The sequence below is a fragment of the Mus musculus genome, chromosome 17 (genome assembly GCF_000001635.26).
Source record: "Mus musculus strain C57BL/6J chromosome 17, GRCm38.p6 C57BL/6J".
NCBI classification, from domain to species: Eukaryota; Metazoa; Chordata; class Mammalia; order Rodentia; family Muridae; genus Mus; species Mus musculus.
The window spans coordinates 71,692,474-71,720,302 of record NC_000083.6 but is presented as its reverse complement, the minus strand read 5'-3'; the positions used below and the strand labels follow the sequence as shown (position 1 = coordinate 71,720,302).

At 50.0% G+C, this 27,829-nt stretch overlaps 1 protein-coding gene across 11 annotated transcripts in view; it reads right to left on the bottom strand.

The window, feature by feature from the left end:
- Positions 1–27,829, bottom strand: part of Togaram2 (TOG array regulator of axonemal microtubules 2) — a 56,516-nt gene that overhangs the window by 9,369 nt on the left and 19,318 nt on the right. For 8 of the 11 annotated variants that reach the window (XM_006524399.4, XM_006524396.3, XM_006524406.4 and 5 more), the window contains 12 exons: positions 24,560–24,606; positions 22,307–22,470; positions 19,648–19,798; positions 19,259–19,423; positions 15,462–15,615; positions 14,419–14,524; positions 12,989–13,224; positions 10,636–10,794; positions 5,950–6,067; positions 5,531–5,625; positions 3,786–4,005; positions 2,837–3,053 (listed from right to left, as the gene is read on the bottom strand). In XM_006524399.4, coding sequence (XP_006524462.1) covers positions 2,837–3,053; positions 3,786–4,005; positions 5,531–5,625; positions 5,950–6,067; positions 10,636–10,794; positions 12,989–13,224; positions 14,419–14,524; positions 15,462–15,615; positions 19,259–19,423; positions 19,648–19,798; positions 22,307–22,470; positions 24,560–24,606 — 1,832 coding nt within the window. Of the gene's footprint in view, positions 1–2,836; positions 3,054–3,785; positions 4,006–5,530; positions 5,626–5,949; positions 6,068–10,635; positions 10,795–12,988; positions 13,225–14,418; positions 14,525–15,461; positions 15,616–19,258; positions 19,424–19,647; positions 19,799–22,306; positions 22,471–24,559; positions 24,607–27,829 lie in introns of those variants that run through there. The other 3 variants (XM_006524397.4, NM_177087.4, XM_006524407.4) reach the window with 3 other exon arrangements.

Sequence of the window (27,829 nt, the reverse complement as noted above, 5' to 3'; positions counted from 1 at the left end):
GGTGATTAAATTCTCTATGTCACTAACCTAAATCCTTAAGCTTGTCACTTTATGGACAGGAACACCTTCAGGATCAACATTGCTGGTGGGACTGAGGTGTGTTTCATAGTAAACCCACTCAGCCCAGACAACTCATTGCTACACCTGCTGGAACAGCCTCCCCATTATTGCACCATCTGGACCACTCAGAGTCAAGATACCTCACTGCATCATGTAGCCTCCACAGGAATTTTTGTGAAGGATTTATAGGGCTCCCTTGAATCTTTGGGGCCAATGCCATTACATTCCAAACCTCAGCAATGATCTGAGTACAGAAGAAGATCCCCGGCCCCACCCACCCACACATACATCCCCTGCATCATTTTCCCAGAGCCTCTAGCTAGTGGACCAGAAGGGCTCTTTCCTGCTGTATCCAAGAGGACTTTGTCCCAACAGGGAGAACTGAATGGCTGAAACTCTGCTTGCAGCATGCTGATCTCCAAAGATGCTGATCTGTGTTAGGAGCTTAGTCCTCAGTTTGGAAATGTTGGAAGGTAGTAAGACTTTCAGGATGTAGAAGTTAGCATAAAGTAATGAGATCATTAAAAACGTTGCCCATGAAGATTAATATAGCCCTTGAGAAGTGAATTAGTTTCCATGATGTTCTTTAAATAAATTAAAAAGTGTGTGAGTGTGTATGTGTGTGTGTGTGTGCTCACGTGAGTGCACACACATGTGTGTGTAGGTCAGAGGTGACTTTCAGGTGTGAGTCCTTGCCTTCTGTCTCATTTGAGATGGTCTAGTTTCAGCACTCCGTTCACTAGGCTACCTGGGCTTCCCAGGACTCTACCACCACTGTCTCCCGGCCCCCACAGGAGCACTGGGATTTTAGATGTGCCATGTCCCACCTGAAGGGGTTCCTGGAGTCTGAAATTGTGTACTCACACAGAAAACTGTTCACTGAGCGCAACCACCTTTCCTGGAGGAAAGTGTAATCTCTTGCAGGTGCTCCCACCATTGTGACACTATCTACCACTGTGACATCATCACCATTGTGACATCATCACCATTGTGGTGCCATTTCACTATGAAGCCTCCATGAAAGCTGATCAAAAATTAATGTCACACTCTTGGACTTTGAGAACCATAAATTAAGTTTCTCTTTTTTTTTCTTTTTTTTCTTTTCTTTTTTTTTTTTTTTTTTTTTTACATAAACATCCCAGCCTTGGAGATTTTTGTTGTAGCAGCAGAAACAGACTAATATACAGGCTACTCCCAAGCCTAATGCTTTTCGGGGTCTTCATCCTAGGTGGGCACAGCAGGTCCTTGAGTAGAGGGCACCTGAGTCTTATAGGAGACACTAAATCCTGTTGTCCAAAGCGCCAGGCTCTTCCGTGCTAAGGAAGGTTGGCCTGGTGGCACAGAGCAACCTAAAATCCTTGGTGGAGAGAGTTAAAAGAGCCCTCTCCCCTGACAGGAGTGCTCATCCTCCTCAAATAGCTAAAGCCCGTTACTCTGCTTTGTGTAGGTTTTCCCAATAAATCCAGGGCCTGGCGTGATTTACCAAGAGCCTTGATTATTGGCAACAGCAATCTCACTCAGCCAGAGCAGCGCAGCGAGTGAGCTGTAATTTAGGGCCCGATTTGTATTGTTTGTTCCATGGCAACAAACTCAGCAAATCATAAATTTCCTCCAAGATAAAAAATGTGGAAATTGACAATATTTATGAACTCGGGAGACAAAAAAGGGACCTGACCAGGCCTTTGATTTGTAACTGAAACTTCTCCTGGTGGCTCTAGCCAAGGACATAGCTTGCTGTCCCAGGCCTAGGAACTAGGTTCTGGCCAAGGCATAGGGAGGGAGACGAGGTGAGTATGCCAGGGGTGTCTTGCCCAGGATGCTTTATGAATGCCAGTGGCCATGTGCCACCTTGCATCAGATACACAGCAGAGGCAGTCTTCAGACACAAGTTCCTTCACACTGGCCCAGACATAGCCCTACTCAGGGACTACCTTCTCAGAAGACCTTAAGTGTTTAAACTTGCTTTTCCCTCTAGGGATATACTAAATATCACCTAACCAGGGAAGAAACAGGAGATGTAACAGGAGATGTTCCTGACACTGGGGAACTGAACAGAGATGCTATCAAGGGTGTTTGGCTGACATGCTCTTGTCTGGCATGATGACTGCCCAGTGTGCCTTGCTCCCTTTCTGTGTCCCTTGCTCCTCTGTTTCAGTCTGTCACCAACCCCTGGCACAGATGAGGCTTGCCAAGAACAACTCACTCACCCCTGCGGTGCCCTGTGGCTCTGAGAAAGTCATTTTCCTCTTGTGGCTGACCGTAGGGAAGCTAGAGCAGGCCCTCTCTCATTGCCTCCGTTAGACCCACGCAGTACCTAGTAGACTGCGGCAGTCTGACCAAGAATGGCCCCGTAGGCTCATATATTTGGTCATTAGGGCGTGGCACTACTTGAGCGGGATTAGTAGTGTGGCCTTGTTGAAGGAAGGGTGTCATTGGAAGTGGCCTTTGGGGTTTCCAAAGCTCAAGCCAGTCCTGGCGTCTCTGTCCGCTTGCTGCCCAAGGATCCAGATCCCCAGGCTGCTTCTCTAACACCACGTCTGCCCGTGTGCCGCCACGCTTCTCTAGCACCACGTCTGCCCGTGTGCCGCCACACTTCTCACCAAGGTGATTAGGGACTAACCCTCTGGCACTGTAAGCTAGCCCCGCTTACATGCTTTGTTTTATAAGAGCTGCCACAGGCATGGTGTCTCTTCACAGCAGTAGAAACCTTAACTAAGACAATGAATGTGGTGGCCCAGATGCAGGGACTTCCCACAGCCCCGAGAGAGATGCTCACCCAGGCTGCCCATCATGGCATCCAGTACGGTGGAGGCAGCGGTGGAAATCCCAGAGTTCTTAGAGTTAAGGTTGTCTGCAGCAGCGATGATGAGGGACAGCAGCATGGGGTGGATGCTCTCTTTCAGGATGGGAAGCATCTGTGCGAGGGACTCCAGCGCCCACTGGTTCACTTTCTTGTTGGAATCGTGAAGCCTTGGGGTGAAAACATCAAAGACCTATTGACGGAACAAAAAAAAAACAAGAGTTTGTGGGCTTGGCAGGCGTCAGCTGAAACTACCCCTGCATCCCTGGAATGGATCCCCAGACCTGTTGCTAGCACACTCCCAGTGATGAAGAAGAGCTCATCTCCTCAAAAGGGGAACAGGCATAAAGAGGAGGCACGGACTGTATTCACGTGTCAATCATCCAGAACACTGGGGTAGGTCCTCTTCACTATCGTGAACATGACCTTAGCAGCCCATGTTGCTGGTGCCGTTATCATTCTCCGGTTTCCCAGTAACAAGGAGGGCTCATGGAGGAGACTGAGTCTCCTCAGATCGCACAGCTAGTGGGGGGCTTGGGTTGCCACCTGCCCGTCAGCGTCACTCCAAGGAAAAGCAGTAAACCTTCCTGGTGTTCAGCCAGTTACCCAGACTGTCCTTCATTTACAGCCCAGCCACTGTCCAACCACAGGCTCTGATACCAAATATTGTGCAAATAATGAACTGCAGGTGACCCAAGTCATTGATGGCAGCACCCTCTCTGGAGAGAGGGACAGGAGCCACCCAGAAAATCTCTGAGCGTTCTATAGATGCGCTCAAACCCTCAGTCACACCCGCCTATTCTTTTACAAAGGCCATCTGAAAAGTGAGTGCTTAGGGGCTCCCTGAAATCAGTTCTGAGCTCTCCAGATCAAGTTGTCACCGACAGGAAGGAATAAAGGAGGACGAGCGTGGGTGCGAGCTCACCTGGACTAGGTTGGCAGCCACGAGCTCTGGCTTGGCCTTGCAGTACTCAAGGAGCTTCCCAACGCCTTCCATCCGAGCCTGGAACTCCTTGGCCTCCAACAGCCTGGTCAGCTCCCGCAGCTGCTCTGACGTCTCCACACTGCCCCGCACGGAGGAGGAGCGTAGCCCCATCAGTCTCGGGCCATTGGAGCCGAGCCTAGGCGGAAGCAGGGGCTGACCCCTGGGGAAGAGCCCAGGGGATGAACACATCCCTCATCCCAAGCTGCATCCCACTGCCAGGTAGGACAGAAACAGTGTGTCTCCTACAGCTTAGACCAACCTCTGCCTCTTCTGAATGCTACTTGAGGACACTGCACTTGGGGTCTCTGGACATCTCTTTGTCCTCAAAGGACAGTAAGCAAGGTTCTCTCTTCCTGGTTTTTGCATTTCCCTTTTCTGAGGATGTGTAAAGAATTGAGAGTAGGGGGGTTCCATGAGCGTGGACCACGGACAGATGGCTCGTGCAAGTGTCGAGGGAGAGAGGATCAACCCAGGGTCTCATGCACGCTAGACAAGTGATCTGCCACAGAGAAGCCCACCCCACCACCAGCCCAGCTAGAATATATTTAAGCTAAGGATAAGGGAAGACCCAAGATTCTGGAGGCCATCACGTCCCGCCTCTGTTGTTTCCCATATCCTGTCCCTTGTTGATTTGTCTCACATGCCTCTATGAACAGAGAGTATACCTGCTCCTCACATTGAAATCCCATGTCCATCAGAGCCTAGACTGTCTCAGCCAGCATGAGACGCTCCACCCAGGACTCCCAATGCCCAGGGTCTCAGAGCTTCTGCCCTACACCCAGGTCCCACCCAACAGGCTCCAATATCACCCATTCTATCATTTGTTCATGTGGTTCACATTCTTGTCTACTGAATACCAACAGCTGTGTTTGAGTCCTGAGAACAAAGAGCCACATAGTCTTTGCCTTAAACATCTCACAAATAGATAGGAGACAGAGGTATGAAGGAGAGGGGGCAGCTTGTCCACCCTGAGGATATGGGGGCACCATGTCAGAGGGTGTCAGGGAGAAGGTGACAGGCAAGCTGCATCTTGTAGAATCGACACACAAGTTCTAGGTACTCAGGATAAGGAAAGACAGGACAGAGCAAAGAAAGAAGGCATGAAGACAGAAAGGCTGGGAGCTGATCTAGTTAAAGGGGGGGGAGTTGAGTAGGAGGATACAGGATGTCACTCAAGAGCTCAGCATCTGCTTCCTTCCCAGACATCTGCTACAGCCAGCTATTATCCTCACTGGACTTGGCAGAAGGGTTCCCATTTCAAGCAGAGGATTCCCTCTTGGTTCTTAACTGTTCCCGTACACACCCTCCAGCCCTCAGGCCAGGTCTTCTTGACTTCCTCTGTCCAGTTCTACCTCAGAACTACCCCCCAGGCTGACCAACCTAGCAGCTGAAGGACATGCTAATTTAAGTGAACAAAGAGACGCTGAGCTTAAACAGAGAGCCTGGCAGAGCAGAATCCCATTCTCCTTGACTCAGCATCTCTGGCAGAATTGGGTCTGCCTAGGATGTGGGGAGGAGACCGTATCCCTACAAATCCATCCATTACGAATGCAGTGGATGAAACCCAATTGCAGAAACGCAACTAAGTTTCAGACACACCCAGTCCACAACCCACCCCCATGGGCACATAGGACATCATTGTCAGCTTTGGTCATGGGGCCCCAGAGACACAAGAACAGCCATACCCCTCATGACTAGGCAGCCCGTTCTCACACACCACCAGACTCTTTGACACCTTTCGACCTTTGGCAGATTGGAGTTCGTGATTGTCTTGGATTCCCTTGAGAAATAGACACAGACGGTAAGCCAAAAGGGATATGCCATACCAGTCAAAAGCATAACGAGAATGATAAATATGCCTTTCACCTCAGAGCACCCCCAGGTCACAGTCTGGAGCCCTGGAGGTAGGTGGGTAGAGACTGCAATCTCCACTTAAGACAAGAAGGAATGGAGGCCGAGAGAGTTTGAGACACATAGGGAAGGCCCAGGTATAAGCACTGGAGACAGCACATTTAACCCACCCGTCAACAGTCCCTGAGACCCAGACTCATTCCCCTGACCTACAAGAGGGCCAAGCCGACCACTCAAGTTCCCCCAAGCTCACCCGTTGTTTGATGGCTGCCATGACTTTCCGTAGGTCATGAGATGGGAGAGATTGCTTCAGGAATGCATCAAACTTTGCATTGGCCATCAAGATATTCACCATCTTCCGGCCATAAAACCTGCCACCCGGGAGAGAACAAACGAGGAAACAGCTGCTGAGAGGCTAATAAATTCCCTCTACAGCTTTATACAACTTTCCCAATTATAACAGGAGAGCTTTGCATACTTCTAATTAGGAAAGCAATCCCTACCCAGTTAAAAATTAGATTCATAAAAGAATAAACATCATCCATAATGCCATTACCAAGAGGAAATCACTATTAAATTTTTATATATTTTCTTTGTGTTTTTTTCCTATGCATTTACATTTTAATAGATAGCAGAATTCACGGGCAACTTGTTTCCAGACTCTTCACTTTCCTATTAATCATCTTCCCTAACTATGTGATATTCTCCATATGTATCTTGTTTTCAAGATTTTCTAAAATGTATGTGTATGCATGTTTGTCTAGGTATATGTGTGGTGTGCGGGTACTGCAGAGTCCAATACACAATGTCAGAACTCCTGGAGTTGTGGATGATCGTACGCTGTACACTGTAGGTACAAGGAGTGGAATTTGGGTTCCCTGGAAGACTTCTTGGATGTACCCAACCACAACCTACCTCAAAGCATAAACAAGACACTAGTAGCAGCTTTGGCCATAAACATAAGAACAGTCATATGTCTCCTCACTGGGAAAGTGCTCTTAACCACTAAGCCATCTCTCCAGCCCCCGTAAGTATCTCCTTAATAAATATCCATTATAGCTATTACCCAATATATCCAATATCCATATAGCTCTATATCCAATTAAAAGAATATTTAATATTCTGTTGCACAGCTATCAAAAGTGTTCCCTTTTTCCCCCTAGTTTGGGACAGAAGTCTGCAGGAAGGTATAGGAGAAAGCAGTCAACTCTACCTGCTAATAGTGCTGGCTGGGTACAAGAATCAAGAAGAGCGTGGGTCTGGGAACTCACACATACACCAGGACTGGAGAGAAAGGGGAGGGGCATCCTAAAGTTTACAACACTGTCTGACACTACAGCCAGACATGGTTGGAGAATGTGAGGCTGAAGGAAGCCAGAGGGAGGGGCAGGCTGTATTCAGGGCAATGTGAAGGGGCTGGGCTTTGGCCTACAAGCCATGGGAAGCTGAGAATGCCCAAATATGCATGCTAATCTCCAGGCAGCAAAGATGTCTTGTCACCTGTAACTCCAGCATCAGGGGATTGAGCATCCTTTCATGGCCTCCGTGATCACCGCCACCCACCTACCCACCCACCCATCCCCCCCAACACACACACACACTTAAATTAATCTAAAGACAAAATCAATCTTCTAACTCTGACAGGAAGTGAAGGAACTTGAAGACCTGTCAGGAGGCCACCATCACAAGCCAGGCAAGACATGAAGTCCAGAAATAAGCAACAGAGTGGGAATAAGATAAGGTCAGTCAGTTTGAAGAGCTGATAAGGGAGCTGGAATTGAAGAACTTCCAAGCTTGAAGCAGACAGCACCTAGAAGGATGGTGTCCCACCCAACCTCAGACTCTGTTATTTACAAAGCGCATCTCTGTTTTCCACAAAGGAAAACCAAGGCAAGAAAGTGCTAGCTAGTTTCCACTGTCTTCTGTGCCACTGCCACACGAGTGGGGGCTTACAGATGAACAAAGGTCACATGTCTTGTAGTCCTATCTTTTCTCTTGCATGCATTCTTCCCTGCTCTTCAAGAAAATGTGGGGTTTGGGTCATTCCTCTCACACAAAGTCTTTTTCTACCTGTGTCTGACTGCTGCCCTGCTGCTCTCTGTCACTACAGCAACTGTGGGCTCAGTGCCAAGGGACCGTACTGTACTTCTAAAGCACTTGAGACAGAAATTAGCTCAGCATTCTCTCAACAGCACCCAAAGGGACTTCTGAAAACACCCCCCCCCCCCACCAGTTAACAATCGAGGCAAGGTTCCTAGCGCCATTCCTTCCTACAGTGCAAACTTTAATTCCAAAGTTCGTGCAATGAGCAACAGCCACCACGGAGTTAGCAAATGCACAGATAGAGAACAAAACCCAGATCAGACACTGGCCAGCCAACAACAAGTAGGCGAGGCCTCTGACTAGAAGACACATACATGGTGGTTTCAAAGATGCTATGGCACAGAGGACAACATCGCTGGGAGGATTCAGTAAAGAAATGGGAAAGCCCATTTTGCATCTTGCGTGATTTGGTGAGTATTGGAGACTTTGAACAACATAGGGAGGCAGAATTGGAAAAAAGCAAAGAGTTCTCTCAAGGACACTTTATACTGAAGATGGGAGTGGGGCCTCGGGGAATGGATACCCTGGTGGTATTAGAGAGAAGAGACTGATCCTGGTGGTAGGAGAGCCAGAGAAAGAAGAGACAGTGGTTATCTTTAATTGTCAACTTGACCTAATCTAGAGTCACCAGGAAAGGGAGTCTCAATGAGAAGTGATCTAAACTAGGTTGGTCTATGTGCATACCTGTGAGGGTATTCCTAGTTGAGTTCACTGAGATGGGAAGACACAACTGCAATGTGTCTCATTTTACAGGCCCTGGACTGAGTGACAGCAGAGCGCTGGCTGAGCACATGCATGCATGCATGCACGACCTCATTGCTCGGTGCTCTTAACTATGAGTGTAACGGAACTTCGGCTTCAGGTTCCTACTGCCTTGGTTGTCCCACAGTGATGGACTGTAACCTACAATGTCTAACCAAAAAAATGCCTTTTCTCCTTTGAGTTGATGTGTCAGCGCATTTTGTCACAGAAAGAGTCAATGAAACTAAGACCTGGGACCAAGGTTATTCCACAGCCGCCTCCAGATGATAGGCAGAATGGAGAAGTTGCCCTAAGGAGTAATAAGGAGCTGGAAGTCCTGGGGTTCCAGAAACCAGAGTATGATAAAGGAAAATGAAATATGGTCAGCGTCATCCAGTGAGCAGTTAGGTCTAGTGAGATCTTAGATCTTGATCTCTATCCCTCACACCCAACAGTTACAGACAACCCCAAGCCTACCTCTGCAATTTCCCTCACTTCAATGAATGATACCACCATTGACCCAGCTACTCAGTTTAAAACCTACAAGCCATCTTTGGCTTTGATGTATCTTTGAAAGCCTCACAGCCCATATTCTTGATAGCTCTGCTTTCAATACAGACCCAATGCCCAACCCATCTCCTGGGCCCAGCCTCCAGAATCAACATCTGTCTGCCATCATATGAAAAGCAAAACCATCAGGAGAAACGATCCTGACGCACTTCCTCCTGTTAGATCCATTGAAAAAAGGAGAAGAAGGAAGAAGTAGGTATTGCCAGTCATTGGCCAGACCAAGGCGAGCTAGCAGCCCAGGCATCAGGGAGGTTCTCAGGGGAGGCACTCTGGGTCATCCAGCATGGTCCCTGGAGACTGGGGCCAGTGCAGGGCTGGATTTGTTCCATTAGATTCCCATTCAGAAAACAAAGAGGCCACATGCAAGCCCTGTGCAGAGGAGGAAATAGAAGGGCAGATACTTCAGCCTTCCAGGGAACACTGGGGTGTGAGCAGCTCATGGGACCAACTCCTCTACTCCCCACTGATTGGGGAGGAGGAGGGGGGCATCTACAGCAGAGCCTCGTGGCCTTGATCCCCTGAACCACACTCCCCATCCACTGAAATGAAAGCATTAGACTGTCAGCCTCACATCCAAACAGAGGTAGTGACAACATCCCAGAAAGTGAGAGGGCAGGCTCAACTGCCATCAACTGAGCCCCAGTTTTGGTTTTGGGAGACAATCAGCCCCTGCTGTGCTTTTGCTTCAAGCCCCACCCCCACATGGGCACTCACGTGCACACAGACAGACAGACAGATACACACACTCACACACACACAATTTTAAAATCCTCCGGAACTCTCCCATCACACAGCCTAAAGTCCAACTTTTGACCTTGCCCTCCAAGGTCCTTCATGACCTGTGTCTGCCTACCATGAGCTAGTCTTTCTCCCAGCCTGACCATCCTTCTCCTTGTCCAATCTGTTTCCATTCTGGGGCCTTTATATTGTTTCCTTTGCCTGGATTACACGCTTAGAGTCTTAGAGAATCAGCTACATCAACCTGTCCCTGCACTTATTCCTGGCCTCCACCTCAAGTCTGTCCCCACATCCCCCACTCCACTTTGTTGGGTTTTTTTTTTACTTTTGTGCCCTGCATCTATAATCAACTGTTCATTATATTTATTGTCTGTTGTGTATCTTCCTCAAGTAGGAGGCAAGCTTCAACACAACTGAAGCTCAATTTTTTCCTATTCATTCTCATATGATTACTTAGTAAAAAGAGTTCTCAGTAAACACCCTTGCAAAAACAGCAGAATAGTCTGAGCCTGGAGCTGGGGCAGATGGACCCAAGAGCACTATTGTAAGAAGTGGAGGAATAGAAGATAAGAAAGAGAGGCAGCGGTCACTGAGCGCTGCCTGGACAGGCTGGCCATGACACTGGGGGGGTGTGGGGGAGGGGCCGAGAACACAGCTGGAAGGGAAGGATCCACCTCCATCTATCTGATCATCCCTTTGCTAAACTCTGAGGATGCTGAGCTGTGAGGCCAGGACCTGACCAGTGGCTTGTCACCTTGGCCACGCCCAGTCCCGAGTCCCGACCTACCTGGTGTCTTGGTTAGAGTCCTGGGCCAACCTCACCAAGTTGTGCACCAGCATGTCTGTGTTGTCTCTGGAGCCGGAGAGAAGCTTCTCTGCCCCGATCTGCTCCAGGACGGCCGAGAGATGCTTGGCTGTACATTTCCGGACTAGGGGGTTCCGGTGGCTGAAAGGAAACAACCACGGCCAAGAGGTTGATGACAGGGTGGGGATGTGAGGGCCCCAGACTGGCACACATGCATATCTGTAACTGCAGACTGTAGACACACGTTCACACCAGTCATGATTTCAAAACCTCCCTCATATGACTGGGGGCAGGGGATTGGCCTTTGAGTAGTTATTCCTAATGATAAGGGCCAAAGTTGACCACAGCATTAATGGGAGTGGGAAGAACAGCTGCATGAAGCCACATGGCTGTCCCCAAAGGGGCTTGTACACACCATTTCCAGGGCATTCATGATCCTAGGAACTCCTGTCTGTACATGAGGGTAGCCATCTTTCTTCCATACAGGAAAGCCCCTCCCAGTCAATGTCTGCTCTTCCTTCTCTAGTCCCCCAGACAGAACTAGATGCTGACTCTGAGCTGGCACCTACTTGGTCCCCTGGTGAGTATAGTTGTATTCTTATACCCCACCACCACCCCCAATCTCCAGTCAGGCTGCCAGGTCCCTAGAATCAGGAACCACATCGCCCTCTGTTGCCTCTCCCAGGCCCCTGCTGGTGCTAAGCACTTGAGTGATGCTTGGTGACAGTTGGGTAGACTTTTGGCCATTGAATGGGTGGAACCTGACCTCTGGTAAAAGAAACCCATTAAAGTGTTGCCTCTCTCAAAACAAGGCTTCTGTGCCTACAGACCGGCAGGCAGCACTGACACACTCCACACAGAAATGTTCACGGTGTTCCCCACTGTTGTGCACATAGTGGGGGAACAACCAGAGCCCTCCCTACTCAGTGTGACCCACAAATCCACACATTGGATCTAAAGCAGAATCGACACATAAGCAAAGAGACTCAGAGACTCGAACCCAGGCATTTGAAGACAGTCTACCCTGGTCCTTGTGGTCAGTGATCATTGTCACACCCTCTATTAGGTGCCATGTCAGGCTCACCTTACCCATCATCTACCACCAACCATGAGCTGCCGCCACCATCATACTACAGGAGAAAAAGCTGAGGCACAGAGAAAAGGATCGAGCAAAGGGATCGTTTCTCCCCCGGTTCATTCAACCACAGCCAGGGTTCAACAATGTTAGCTAAAGCCTGCACTGTTCTAGAGGCTGTCTCATGAAGCTAGTGATTGGCACCTCAGAACCACTGCAGGGGAGAAACACCATTATTATCTCCATCCTCTGAGGAAGGACAGACCCAGAGAACCCAGGTCGTGGCGCTCAGGAGCAGCCGATACTTTGCAACAGTTCCTGGTACAATAGCCAGGGTCTGCCGACTGGTGCGGTGGGCTCTAGGTAGGCTGAGGGGTGCATGCCTCTGTGTGACAAGTGGCTTGCAGAAGTAGGGAGGCGTTCTCTTTTGTGGAAGCAAAGGCTTGGGAAATGCCTTTGGTTTTGCTACTGATTTGGTTTTAACTTGAGGGGAAGTAAATCTAGGTCTATCAGTAGCTCACCTCCTCCCCCTGAGAGACGTCAGTTTTGTTCCTGGTCCACATTTTCATCAGAAAGAAACACAGCTCCCCTGAGAGGGGCAGGAGCCTCAAGGGCACAGCTGAGGCTGCTTCTACAGCCCTGTCTCCCAAGCGTTACCATGACCACCATGCACTTTCCCAGCCGAAACAGAACAACAGCACCCTCTCCTTCCAGCCATGCTTACCCCATTCTCTGAAGACTGCCTAGGAAGGGTAGCAGGAGCCTGCAGGATACAGGGGTTTGCTCCCTCTGCTAAATGTGTAAGGCGCTTTCAGTGAGGCCTGGGAAGATGCCTCAGCATGCTGACATACACAGATGCAGATGCGTGCACACGCACACGTGCACGCACACACAGAGACAGACACAGACAAACAGACACATACACACACACACACAGACACACACAGAGACACACACAGACACATATACACACACAGAAACACAGACACACACAGAGAGAGACACACACACGCACACACACACACACAGCATCCCAAAAGACCCTCAAGAGCAGCAGTTTCTGTTTCCTTCCTCCCTGTCCTCTCTCCCATCCTTCTCTGCTCATTCCATATGCCGGTACCTCTCCCCTGACACACATACCCAGACAGCACATACAAGACACCTGCAGATGTGAGGGCTACCAGTGTCCACACACACACACACACACACACACACACACACACACACACACACATACACACACACAGGAACAGCACATACTAGACACCCGCAGATGTGAGGGCCACCAGTGCACGGGCAGGGGTCACGTTTTCCACCATGGCACCCAGAGCCCGGTTGGCTGCCCGCTGAATGAACTCGCTGGTGTTCCCCATCTTCTGCAGAAGGCAGCGGACAATCTCCTCAGCCTCCTGGTCCATGTTCTTCTTCAAAACTCGGAAGAGGTCTCCCAGGGTGCTGATGGCCAGGCGGGATACCTTGGAACGGAGGTTGGTGACCTTGGAGAGAGAGGAGAAGGGGCCTCCAGGTCAGCTGTACCTTCCCAAGTGCCCTAAAAACACTGTGTGGCCCCCTCTGCTACTTCCTCACGTATACCAAAGCTCTGTTCTCATCCTTTGCCACACTAGAGTTAAAAAAAAATCCTTCAGCATCTCTGGGCAGAACAGCCCATGCCGTCATTATCGCACCTACTTTACTATCATTGGAACTAATAATTCCATTTTCAACATTGTCTGACGTTTGTACATGTCCCCCACAAGTCCATGCTATGAACACTTGTCCCTGAGTTGGTGATGCTGCCTTAGGAAGATGAACAACTTTCAGGAGGTGGAGCCTAACCAATGAAAGTAGGTCACCATGGCAGCCCTTTGACGCTCTAGCCCGGCTCCTATCTCCACTGGGCTCTCTGCTAGCTGTCTTTGCCCATTGTGTGAACAAGGTGCACAGTACACTCCTATCACCATGCCCACACAGAAGCATTCCCAGTTGCCACGTCTCCCCTGCCATGACGGGCTGAAATCCCCCTGAGACCGTGAGCCAAAATAAATTTTTCCTCCGGGTGCTTCTCTCTAGAGTTTTGCCACAGTGGTGGAGAAAGAACTAATGCAGTACGTTCACAGAAATGGCCCACTCCACTCCTCACACCACACTCCTGCTGCAGAGGCAGAAACCAACCCTCAAACACATGACATGCTCCAGCCAAGGGTCCACACGATGTCCTCTGCATCACAACCCTCCCACCCTCGCTAGGACAGTTCGTTCCCCAAGGCTGTAGAGTGGCATCTACTGGAATCAAGCTCATGTTACTGTCTTTCAGGGCAGGACCTAGGCTGACATCCAAGCCTTGGGAAATGCTATGCCAGCCCTGAGGTTGAGCATCAACCCAGACAGAGGACTCCATCCTTCCTTCGATGTTGCAAGCACAGAAGACAATGGACAGTGACAAATGGGAGCGCACAGCTCCAAATGTTTCAACTCCCAAAGATTACAAGATAAAGAAAGCCCAGTTCTTAGTGCTGGCATCTGAGGGATGGGTAACTCCCACCTCAGAGGCTGGAAGCTGATGAATAAGCAGAGACAGGCTCCAGAGAGTCACCGGCTGCTGTGTAACTCACCTGAACAGCTAAGACAGGGAAAGGGTGTGTATGGATTAGGGGAGGGGACGAAGTACAGAAGCTGTGTGTAGGCCTCACCTCCGCAGTCACTGCCAAGGACACATCGTGCAGCCGTGTACCGAGGACCTCCGAGTGACAAGCTGCCAGGCGCTGGATGTTCACCAGGCCCTTCTCCTTCATTTGCCTGAGAAGCAAGGCCAGGCTTGTCACAGGAGGGGAGGAGGGAGGTGGCCTGTTTCTCTGCAGACAGCTCCCAGCAGGGTGGGATTTCAAGGCCTCATAAGCAGGGTTTCTAGGAATCCTAGCTAGCTGGTGGCAATGCAAGCTGTTTTATGGACTCTTGGCTGGCCCTCCAGTCTGGCCACCCAGGATCTGTTTGGGTCTTTGATACAAGATAGACAATGCCAAGAAGTTACTTAAAATGGGGGCTAAAGATTGGAAGGCTTCTGGAAGTGTTCTAGGTCACCAGTCACTACTTCACTAGTGACTAAGACCATTTGTCTCATTTGCATCATGGGGAGGTGGGGTGGGGAGAAGCCCTTGTTTTAAGCTTGACTTAGATGGGGCTATATCTTTGCTAGGAGAATGCTTGCCTAGCATGCACAAGGTCATGGGTTTGGTCCCTAGCACTGCATAAACTGCACGTGGTGGCACATGGCTGTCATCCCAGCACTCAGGAGGCAGAGGCAGAGGGAACAGAAGTTCAAGGCCATTCTCACTGAGTTCAAGGACAGTCTGGGAGACATGAGACCCTGTTTTAAAACACATAAATGAACAAACTTGATTTAGAGAAATAGAGCTCTGACCTTCTCTTTGTTCTGTAGTCAGATTCCTACCAACCATGCCTGGCTCTAACATGTCACAGGCCAGCACACAGGCAGACTTGGAAGGGCCCAGAGCATATACAAGTAGCTAGAGCTACCAAACATATGAACCTAGATATGTGCATGCATGAATGCACACACACACACACACACACACACACACACATTCTTCCTTGGCAACAGACCCTAGGGATGAGGGAACAGGGAAGCTGGGGGCAGGACATCTTCTGTAGCCCTCCTAAATATCACCCCCACACAAACCAAGCCACAGGACATAGAATGAAGGCCTCTCCTCACCAGTCATTGCTGTTGAGGCACTGGAGGGCATCTGTCAGCCCCAGTTCCGGGTTGGAGAAGGGCCTCAACTCCCTGAGAGCCCGAAGATCCATCTCCTCCTCCTCTTCCTCCCACTCAGGGGAGCCCAAGGTAAGCACGGCAGGTAGTGAGTTAGCTGCATTAGAGAGACAGCAAGCATCACCCAGGACCACAGAGAGGTGCGCACATGGGAACACACATACACACATACACACACGCACACACACACACACACACACACACACACATAACCACTCCTTCAGACACTGAAGAGCCTGGCCTCGGTGCAACCCCACACACAGGGAGAAAAGCCTGGAGGCCTGTAAAGCCAGCAGCCAGCTCTACCTGACTTGCCCTGACTTCTCACCTATTCATTCCGGTGCCAACATTAGGAACATACTGGCAGCTGGGCATCTCGTGGAAGCTGCCGAGCCTGTGGCTCACCTCCAGTCCTTTCCTACCTTGGTTGGGATCTGGAACAAGGAGCAGCCAATAGACTCCTCACTCGCTGGGTAGCATTCTGAGCTCACTTTTCTCCAGGAACCTCTGTTCCTTCAATCCTACCATCCCCTCCTCTGTGAGACGCCTGGGCATGGAAGCACTCATGGGCAGATGCGCAGAGGAAGGCAGGGGACAGTGAGAAACACTGGAGGGGACTGTCACCTGCAGGGTCAAAATGTGGCCACACTTTTAGGAACTGACAGAAAGGGGAAGAGCTGGGGTGTGACTCAATGGTAGAATGCTTGCCTAGCATGGGTGAGGCTCTGGGTCCAGTCAAGACAGACACACAGACACAGACAGACAGACAGACAGACAGACAGACAGACACACACACACACACACACAGAGAAAGAGAGAGAGTCAGAGACAGAAAAAGATAGAGAGACACACAGAGAAAGACACAGAGACAGACACACAGAGAAAACAGCATGTTTTCTTTCTTGTAGGTAGATTATAAAAAGTTCTAGGAACAGGAAGGAATTTCAGAAACACAACAGAGCCCCTCAGCTCCGCCATTATGTAGGCAGCAGTGCGCTCTCCTCCTTCCCTCCTTCCCTCATCTCCCTTACTGGCTAGTTCTGCTGTGAGGCCCCCTTGGTCCCCTCTCCCTAAAATGACTTTCACTATAGTATACCCAGGAGATCCTGGACCTGGATGTATTTGTGAGTGTGTGTGTGTGTGTGTGTGTGTGTGTGTGTGTGTGTGTGTGTGTGTGTGTGTGTTTACTGGAGACTGAACATACCAGTCAAGAACTGTACTGCTGACCAGGCTGGCCTTGAACATTCAATCCTCAGTCTCCTGGGTATCTGAGACTATAGTCCTATACCAGCACTACTCCTGCGGTAGTAGCCAGCCTCCGACCGTCTTCCCTACCTCCACACCACCCTCTGACATCATTTCTCTCCCACCTAGATTTTTTTAATTTTTTAAAGATTTATTTATTATTATACATAAGTACACTGTAGCTGACTTCAGATGAGGGTGTCAGATCTCATTATGGGTGGTTGTGAGCCACCATGTGGTTGCTGGGATTTGAACTCAGGACTTTTGGTAGAACAGTCAGTGTTCTTACCCACTGAGCCATCTCACCAGCCCCCCTGCCACCTAGATTTTAAGCACAGACTTGCTCATAGACACACATTCAAACACACAAGGACCCTCGGGGGTCACTTCAGCTTCTAGTCTCTAGAGTTTATGTTGACTCTGTCTTGGCCTGCCTTTGCCCACCAGCCTCTCCATAATGCTCATAAATATGCCTTGCCACAGTGGTCCAGGAACTACCATGTTCTCCTCACACATGAGGACAGAACTGAGGGAATGAAGGTAAGGCTTGTCTCCGGGTACCTGGTCTCCTGAGACAGGCTGCAATCTCATGAAGTTCATTAGGGATATAACGAAAACCAAGTTCCAGTCCTGAAATCCCATCATTTCCAAACTGACCGAAAATTAGGTGCAGATGTAACTGATAAATCAACGTGACACTCGTAGGACTGTCAAGAGCGTAAGAGGATTCAGACTCAGCGTACAGGGAGGTCATGAGAGGAAGGCACCGTCTTTTCCTAATTCTACTCCATCTACTCACAAACACACACAGCTTCAACAATGACACAGGAACAAACCATCCTGGGTCCAAGACTCAGCAGCCAAAGTCTTAGGCTGACAGCCCACCATCCCTGGGGATGACATGAGTCTTGAACTCTTCCTTCTACCATCTATACAGTGAGGGTGGTGGGCTAGGCGGGTGAGCGCTTCTCAGTATTGATCACTTTCATGATTCATTCCCTAATACACCATCCAGGTCACAAGCACTCCGAATGGTGGCTCCTCGCCAGTCATTGCTGTGGAGGAGCGCATCTGCTAACCCAGTGCATGCAATCTCTCTCTCTCTCTCTCTCTCTCTCTCTCTCTCTCTCTCTCTCTCTCTCTCTCTCTCTCTCTCTCTCTCTCCCTCCCTCCCTCCTTCCCTCTCTCTCTCTCTCTCTCTCTCTCTCTCTCTCTCGTGTGTGTGTGTGTGTGTGTGTGAGAGAGAGAGAGAAACAGAGACAGACAGACAGACAAACAGACAGAGACAGACAGAGACAGACAGAGACAGACAGAGACAGAGAGACAGAGACAGAGACAGACAGACAGAGAGAGACAGAGACAGAGACAGAAACAGAGATAGAAAGACAGACAAAGAGAGACTGAGAGATAGAAGAGAAACAGACAGATAGAGACAGAGACTTAGATAGAGACAGGGAGAGAAAGCCAGGTCTTGCACGTGCTAGACAAATGCTCTACCACTAAGCTAAACCCCTAGCTAGCCGTATCTCTTAATTACCTATAATTCTCACGTATTTTGCACTTTCTTCAAATCAAGACTCTTTCTAGATCCTAAATACATGTATTTTAAAGGAAATTTTAGGTCACAATCACAGGTAAACAAGTGTTACTTGTGGCAGACTATGGTGTTTATAATAAAAGGAGATTAATCTTTAAACCCCCCAACTATGAAATTTCAGCTGGTGTACGAAGCCTCTGAACCTAAACATGGGTCCCTTTGTTAAAATAAAAACCAAAACAAAGATGGAAGGCAGGGTGGTCCACACACCTGTGGTCCTAGCCCCTAAGAGGCTGCGGGGAAAGATGAGGGAGGCCTGGCACACACGTTAAAATTAAAACCATAGATAATGAAGAAGAGTCCCCACTTAAGGCTCTCTATTTGACACAACCAAAAAGATACAAAGAATGGAAAATGCAAGTCAAAAACATAATAGCAAAGCTCTGCTTTACCTGGTCATCATTATCTGGCATGGGACAGAAAAAGGAAATATGAATCAAATGACTAGTCTCAACATTTGGCTTAAAAAAACAAAAACAAAAAAGTCTTTTCAAATGAAGGAACACCTGAATGCCTAATATGAAGAGGAGGAGGAGGAGGAGGAGGAGGTGAAGCTCCTTTAAAGGTGAGATGGAACATCCCCTGGTTCCTTGTCAGGTCCCCTGAGATGTCCTTGCTAGATCTTGGACTCCTTGGTCCCAGCCAGCCCTATCCAGTCCCAACAATATGAAGTCACAGGCAGGCATCCAACATCTTCCCAGAGCTCCCCTCGGAAGCAGTTCCTTGCCTGTATCTTTGGTCCTCATATACTGATGACTTCTCTAGGACATGTCACACTAGGCTGGCAGAACTGCCTAGCCATCTACTACTGGATAACATGACAAAGACAGATAGCCAGGGTCCCTCTGACCATATCCCAGAGCACCCAGAGGTGTCCCAGAGAGAGGTCAAGTCCCACCTGATGCATGGCGGGCAAAGCCAGGCTCCTGCTTGCTGACCGGGATGCTGGGCAGGGAGGCTCGGTTAGCCCGTTTTCTCTGGAGGGCTCCCATGTTGTTTCTGCGTGGGCTGCTCATCCCAGCAGGCTCGGACAGTGCTCCACTGCCCCGCAAAGGAAGGAGGCCTGTGGGAAAAAGTCCTGGACTTAGCAGGTCCTCCACATCCCTAGCATGACATTTCTGTGGCAGTGGGTAGGTCCATCGGCAGGTGACAAGAGAGGATTATCTGTCCTGTCTCAGGATGGAGATGGAGAGGAGGTGTGGGCAACCTTCTCTTTTGGAAGGTTGAGAGCCCAGGAGTTGTCCAGGAAGCTTTCCCAGTGGAGACACCCACCCAAGGCATTAGTACCTTCCTTTGCTGAGGTTCTCCGTGTGCCTAAGCCCTGGGAAACCAGTTCTCGCTCCCACTCTGGCTCCTTTGCCCTCCGAAGCAGCTCCATCTCCTTCATCTGCTTCAGCCTCATCTTTTCCTGGGCAGACTTGGAAATGGTGACTTGGACCTGGCACGAGGTCAAGGGAATGTCTATTAACCTTGAGAACCCAACTGGTCTTTCCACATTTTCCTTCATTTAGTCGAGAAACATTACGACTGCCTCCCATGTGTCAGCCACTGTCCCCGAGGGAACCAAAAAGAGCTAAGTCCTGATGCTCTGGGAGCCTCTCAGAAGGGGTAGGGCACAGGCAGTAAATAGTCGGTCTGTCTGAAATGTCATATGAGATATGCTAGAAGAAAAGCAAAGCAACAATATGACAGCTTTGACTTCAGGGAAGAAACCCCTTAGATAAGTGACTCCCCTCAGCATGAAATTTAGTGGAGACACAAATGAAGACAGGCAACAGGCCACATCGTTTTGAAGAGAGAAACGTTTTAGCAGAAGAGTGACTGACTGCAAAGTCTCTGAAGCTGGGGTGTGCCCTGAGGAAGTAGGGAGCACTGAGTTAAAGCAAGTCAGGAACTGACAGGATCCATTTTATGCTGACTTTTAAGGCCAGGAACAAGGGGTTCTAGCTTTTCGCAAGGATGTAAGAGACCATTTAAAGTCTTTAGCAGAGGCATGACAGGATCCAACTCTTCCACTCGGGAGAACAGTTTCTCCAAAGATTGTATTTTCATAACATTTTATCTTTAAATTGATTGACATTCTTAAGAAGTTATAAGGGCTGGAGAGATGCCTCAACAGTTAAGAGCACTGACTGCTCTTCCAGAGGTCCTGAGTTCAAATCCCAGCAACCACATGGTGGCTCACAACCACCCATAATGAGATCTGACACCCTCTTCTGGTGTGTCTGAAGACAGCTACAGTATATTTACATATAATAAATAAATAAATCTTTTTTTAAAAATGGAATGAGAAGCCCCTTTATGCAACCTCCACCAATGATGTTATCAACAACCATAGAACACTTTGACTTCCATTGTGTGGAGAGAATCAAGAACATGGAAAGCCATTAGGGAATAATGGGACATCTGTGCAAGAATGGGATGGGGTGGACCAGGGTAAAGGGAGAGCGTGGGGAAAGTGGAACACAAAAGCTGTTTGCAAGTAGAGTTGGTTCTGCTGATACACAAAATAAGGAAAGAGATAGAGAGAGGGGAAGAGAAGCCAAAAGTGGAACTAGGATTTTCTGCCTGAGTGGCTAAGAGTTGCCATTCACTGGGTAGAGACCTTGTGAGTGACAGATGCCAAGGTAGGAGTTCTAGGCATGGTAGACTCAGAACCTAATTAGATATTTAAGTAGAGATGCTGAAGGTACGGGGGTGATGCGGTGAGGACTTTGACAGTCTTTAGCCTGCAGTACTTTGGACACAGCAGTTTGTGTCATGGAGCAGAGCACACTTTCTGCGATGATTATGTCGCCCAGAAACCAGAGGACTGAGCCCTGGGGTCCTCGGTGTCTACAGGTCAGGGAGATGGAGGGGTGACAAAGGAGGGAGGAGATGAACTGGCCTTAATGAATGCCCGGAACACCTCCTTTCTCACTTGTATCCCTAGCTGGAAAGTTCAGACGGGACATGTCAGAAGCTGAATTTTCAAACTCAGTGCAAGGCAGAGGAGGACTGAGATGTGACATTTGGGACCTCAGAGGGGTGCTGAGGACTGAGACTGCTAGGAGAGTCACTGGGCTGCTGGGAGTGCCCTGGGTTCCAGGAGAGTGCCGTGATACGTGGAAACAGCCAAAGGCTAATGCCAGAGCCAGAACAGGAGCCGGTAGGGAACAAGCAAGCGGGACCGTGGAGTTGGGGTAACACGGTTGGGACAAAACAACGTGTAGCGTCCGGGCCTGCGGAATGCCTGTGGAGTGAGTGGCTGAGGCAGGCTGTAAGATAAAGTCATATCACACATAGAATTTTCACGGCTGCCCTTCTTAGAGACTGGCTGTCATGCTGTCAGCGAGGCATCTGTGTCTGTGACACAGCACTCGCTCAGGGCAGACCTCCCGTCTCTGCCTCAGAGCTAAGCTGCCATGCCCATTTCAAAGACAGAACACAGGGATCCCATAACAATGTGTGACTACACTCATCTCAATCGGGCAAGAGAAGCCACCTCCCGAAGGTCACCTTTCCAGTGCAAGGTATTTGTCAGCCTGTCAAGAACAGCTTTGGCCCATCAGCCTCTGAGTCAGCTGCCTCTTGGCTGCTATCTTGGGGGTCAGTTCAAATTACTCAGCCTGGTTCAGCTAAGCCTCTTCCCAGCATCCTGCTCCCTCCAGCCCACGTGTCACCTTCTTCTGTCCTTCCCCCCTCCTTCCATCTGCCATCCTCCTTGTTCCTGGTCCCCACACTCAACCTCAGCTTCCTTCTTGACTCTCTCCATCTCTGCAGCCCTCCTCCCCAAACTGTCCATAGGTCCTGGCCTTAAGTACTTGGAGAAGCAGCCTTGGTCATTCTTGGCTCTGCCTCATTCCCCACCAGCTGGCTGGCCAGCTGCCGCACAGCAGATTTTAGAAGCGTGCTTGTATCCAGCCAGTTGGACCTCAGCTTCTTCCTCCTCCTGCTTCCCTGGTACCTTGGTGCTGGACTCCTTCTGGTCTTCTTCGTTCTCCAGGGAGCGGGTTTCTTTGGCATGACTGGAGAATGCTGTCAGAGTAAAGGTAGACTGTGACGAAGCCAGGGACGTTTCGGGGGCTTCAGCAGACTTGGCCTTGACAACTGGAACCAAAGGCTTTGACGCTGGAGAAGTCAAGAGCAGGGACAGAGCTGAAGACAGTGGCACTGTGGGCTATCAGTGGGTCCCTGACCCTGTGCCCGATGGGTTTTAGAGTACAAGCCCTCAATCTTCAGTCCTTCTTGCCCACACTTTCCTAAGGGGGAAGTTAGCATTGCCAGGGAGGTCTAGGACCACGCCATACTCCAACCACTCACTCATTCATTCACTCATTCATTCATTCACTCACTCATTCATTCACTCATTCATTCATTTACTCACTCGTTCATTCACTCATTCATTCACTCATTCATTCACTCACTCATTCACTCATTCATTTATTCATTCATTCATTCACTTATTCAGAAAACAATAACTGCACATTTTATTCAAGTGGACAGAGAGTGGAAAATCAATCAAATTAAATAATCCTTGCCAAACGTTTATACCACTCCAGCAGAACCAGAAGGGGCCTGAGAGTTTTTGAACATTAGTCTAAATCCTCTCATTTCACAGATGGAGAAACTGAGGCCCAGCAATCTTCTTCTCCAAACAACATCAACTCCATAGCAGCTCTCCATCACCCTGTATTTTCCCAATCGGTGGATTTAAAGGTACAGACAGAATGAGTCCCCTAATTTCCTCCTGCCCTTAAACGTGGGCATTCACCACCTCAAAAGAGCTGGCTCACCAGGGGTTCATTGAAATTGGGGCTGCCACCTAGGGATGCCCAGGATGGAAAGGACATTTTGAGTGGTCACCATTTCTTCATGAGGGGTCCTTCTGCTTGTGGCAGAGTGAGGAAGGGTTAAGAGGTCAAAGATGTGGGAGGAGGCACAGATGTTCAGGGGCCAAGTGCTCAGGGTGAGGTTTGTGAGAGTGCCACAAGACGAAAGACAGCATGGCAGCCCTTCTGGTTACTATTGAGCAGTGTCACCCCAGCTGACAGCCAGCGACAAACTGTGCTCTAAGAATTTTCATATATCCAAGTTCTTACCCACACCCCCAAGAGACACCGAGAAAGCCTTGTCTGAGCAGGCTGTCCCTGTTTATGGACACCTGATGATGACATGGTCTCCTGGACCAAACTGCCATGCCAGCCATCTGAGGGCTAGCACATAAGGACATTCGAGGTCTCACGTGTATCACCTCAGGCACCCCAGGCACACTCCACACGACTGAGCCGGGGAGACAGGAGAGGTGCCTGCCTTCAAGGTGTAGCTGCCAGGCTTGCCTCTCAGGCCCAGCTCAGAGCCTCCAGGGCAACAACCTGCCACTCTGCCAGCCACCTCACTTGCTGACCTGATTAGTCAGGGACCTGCCAGGGAGCCAGTCACCCTCCCTCCAGTCAGCTGAGCAGAAGCTCTGTGCGGCCTGAGCTCAGAGTGCCCCTCACAGACTGTGCCCTCCTTGCCTGCCCCCTAAACACTCTCCAGCCACAGTGCAGCTTCCCTCCATCCACAATCTCGCCCCAGCAGCAGATGATCAGCCCAGAAGGGATGACCTTCCACATCCATCCCCCTCCCTTCTCCCTCCTCCTTCTAGAAAACTGCCCTCCCCCCTGCCACACATCCACTCTCTGGTTGGCCCTGCTCCCCTGACCTTTGAATCTGCTGAGAGCAACTGCTGAGGCTTTTGAGCAATGGTTTAAGGTCTCACTCTGTCCGGTGAGGGTATCTCTATGCGCTTTACACAGAGCAAGAAACTGCCACTTGCTGTGTCAGGCCCACTCTGCCACAGGGCAGCCCTGAACGCAGGTCTAGCCGAGCTACTTAACAGTCTCCAAGAGAAGTCGCTGAGCCTCAAGGTAGCCTGGATCAAACTACTCAGCCTGGGTGACCTGTTCATCCCCCCTCGTCAGGATGGTCATGTGATACGTGAATTGGTGTGCATCCTGGCGCTCAGCAGAGCCGGTGCCGATAAGTACCGTTGCCTTCCTGGTTCCTGGCACAGGCTTATTACCACCCTAAAGTGTGATGACTTCAGCTTTCCCGCTGATCTGTGAAATGAGAGGCCTGGCCTGAGGGCCCTCAGGTCTCCCCTGGCCTAATTCCATAACCCAGAACACGGAGGCACAGAAAAGGGAACAAGATGAGTCCTCAGGGGAATACGTACCCGGAGATTTAGGGGTCTTTTCCAGAGGCCCATTCTCACAAGTCAATCTTAAAAGTAAGAGAGAGAAAACAACTGTGAGAGACACCAGGGCCAGAAGCCCGGGGTTGCTCCAAGGTGGGAGATGGTGTGATGGACAGAGATGGGCTCATTTCCTGTCAGAGTGGCAGGACATAGAGCTCCTGACACCAAGACTGGGTTGATTGATTATCAGCCAGGCCAACCTGGGAATCCGTGACCAGGGCTAGGCAATTCCCTGGCTCTGCAAACATCTATTCCCTAGGTCACAGCGTCCACATGAAAGCTGCTGTCTTAAGTTAGACTCATGTCTCTGACTGTAGCATAGCTGATGGGAAAGCTTGCTTTCTCCCCACAGCTCCAGCTACAACCCTTGCCTTGGCCCACGCTGCATGGCAAGTGTGCCAGCTGCTTAGCCACCTTGCCTCCCCCACTGCTCCCCACACTTTTTAAAAAATGGATGCAGATGCTGTCCCGTTCCTGGCTGGGTTGGTGTTTGTCGAGAGGCACCTGCGAGTGCGTGCATGTGGGGGGGGGGTTGCCCAAGGTGAACGCTGAGGGTCTCCCTCCATCTCTCCGCTACGTTTTGAGACAGTCAGTCTCTCTCACTGAGCCCACAGTTTGCTGTTTCAGCTAACGTGGTGACCCAGCTTGCTCTGAGGATCTCATCTGCCCCTCTCACACACTGGGGGCAGAGGTGGATCCTGGTGGCCACCAGCTCTCAGGTGGTCCTAGGGACCCAGGTCTTGTGCGTGCACTGCACACTTTCCCTGCATGTCACCTCCCCAGTCCCACAGTAGGCTTCTAACATCAGAGCTTGTCTCATCCCCACACCTAAGAGCTTTAAGATGGGGATCGGGTGAGGACTCAAGGCCCCTCATACTGAGCCAGTCTCACAAGCAGACTCTTTGTAGCTTCCTAAAGGCCTCTATCATTCCTCCCTGAGTGTCTCTGTCCTCCATTTTGTGCTGTCCCTCCTTCAAAATTCCCCCTAAGAAATCAGCCCAGCCTCATTGAGGCGCTTTTCTATTGGGCTTCCCGAGAGACTGGTGAGGCCTTCTATCTCACCTCCAATCTTACTGAGCTTAGGCTCAATGGTTTACCCTCAAATCTCTCTCATCCCCCCAAAATGTATTCACCCTGGTTTCCAAAGCACCCAGCAGATAGTTGGTGCTCAGTAGTTTTTTTTTTTTTAAGTGAATAAATGATTAGGCAGATGAAAGAGTGAAGTGGCAATAGGGGGAATTTTCCACCTATTTTCTAGACAGCCTTACAGAGGTGGGGAAGAGAGAGCCAAATTGCAGATGGAGAGCTAAGGCGGGTGTGTCCTATGTGATTAATTCCTGCCAGGCCCCTAGCTTAGCATCACAGGTTTTTGAGATATGGCCCCTGACCTATAAAGTGCAAGTTAAAGAATAGAATGAGGTTTTAAACAAGACAAGAAAAATAAAATGAACAGACATTTAAAAAAAAAGAAACAAAATCAATTTAAATAGCCAAGATTTATTAATTAAATCAATGAAACAATGGAAGGGAGGTAGGGGTGGACAGGCAGTCTCTGCCATGTGGACAAGCAGAGGTGACCCCTTCCTGTCCTCCCCAGCCATGAAAGCCAGGTGAGGCCGAGGTGGAAGGACCTTATTGATGTGCAGGACAGAAAAGTGCCACGGAGGAAATGGGGCTCTAGCTCAGGAACCAGCACACCCACAAAGGAGTCCGCCGGAGGCCTACAGACAGCACAGGAGGAGGAAGGCTGCCCCCTGGAGGTCAAACCAAGCAGGCTGCTGGCAGCAAAAGGCAGAAGAAAGCCAAAGACCACTGAAGGGTTGCCTGAGGACGGGACTCAGAAAGGGGAGGCTGAACAGCAAGGGGCTGGATAAGGCAGATCGGGTGGCTGTCTGGGTGAAGTTAAGAAGCAGCTGTGAAGCCGGGCAGTGGTGGCACACGCCTTAGATCCCAGCACTTGGGAGTCAGAGGCAGGTGGATTTCTGAGTTCAAGGCAAGCCTCCTCTACAGAGTGAGTTCCAGGACAGCCAGGGCTACACAGAGAAACCCTGTCTCGAAAAAAAGAAAAAAGAAGAAAAAGAGGCAGCTGTGAGTGTAACATGGGAGGCAGCGTGGGAGGCAGCGGCGGGGACAAGAAACAGATGGGAGCTTCTGTGTGCCTTGTTATTGCAAGGACAGCATGGGGAGGGACACTCAGTGAGGCACCAGAAGCACATGAAGCCAGAGCCAGGCTGCTGAAGTAGGCAAAGGGCAGCTCCTCCATCAAAGGGCAGTTTGGGGAAGCAGGAGGTGCCTCGTGTTGCCATGGTAACATGCATTCCCTTCCATCATACTTCCTCTAATGCTGACCAGCAAGCCATGAAAAACCAGAAGTCCCAGGGAGAGTGTGGGTCTCCAGGGGGAGGTCAGGCCATGGCAAAGTCACCCAGAGCCCAATGACCCTGGAGATCATAGCCACGAGGAAAGACTCCAGGAAAAAAGAAAGAAAAAAAAAAAAACCAGGAATTTTGAGGATGGGCAGATTTGAGCAACAGATGAAAGGCATGTAGGAGAGTGCCTGGAAGATCAAGACATGGGTATAAAACCAAGAGAAAGAGGAGAAAAATGTCAACCCTAGCCACAGCCACAAAGGTCATGAGAGGCATTGGACAGAGATCGAAGACTCTGTCACTAATGCTACAGAGAGAGGGAGAGAAGCTGTGTGCCAGGAGAAGCGTCCCGTGGTAAGGAAGGCCAGTGCAGAGGTGAGTGTGAAGGTGAGGATGGAAGAGAGCTCCCATCCAGGAACAAGTGCAGGGACATGGTCCCACAGTCTAGCAGGGCCCAGACAAAGATAGAGACATGGCTGTGACCAGAGAAGGCAGCCCAGGAAACAGGAGATCTCGGAAAGCCAGAGAGAAATGGAAGACTTTGGAAGATCAGGCCAAAGAAATGCAGGAGGAGGATGTGACAACCATAGGTGGTGATTTAAGTGACAAACGTGCCCCAGAGTCTTGGGCGGGGATGGGGTGGGGGGTGGTAGTGGCAATGTTTGAATAGTGTGGCCTTGCCCACAGGAGTTATGCCATTTGCAGGTGGGCTCTGGGATTTAAAAAGCCTCAAGCTATTCCCGGTATTCTCGCTCTGAGGGTCAAGATGTAAGCTCTCGGCATCCTGTGCTATGATGCCTGATGTTGCCCCACCACCGTGGGCTCTTACCCTCCAGAACTCTCTGTCCGTGTAAATTCTTCCATAACTTGTTTGACCCTG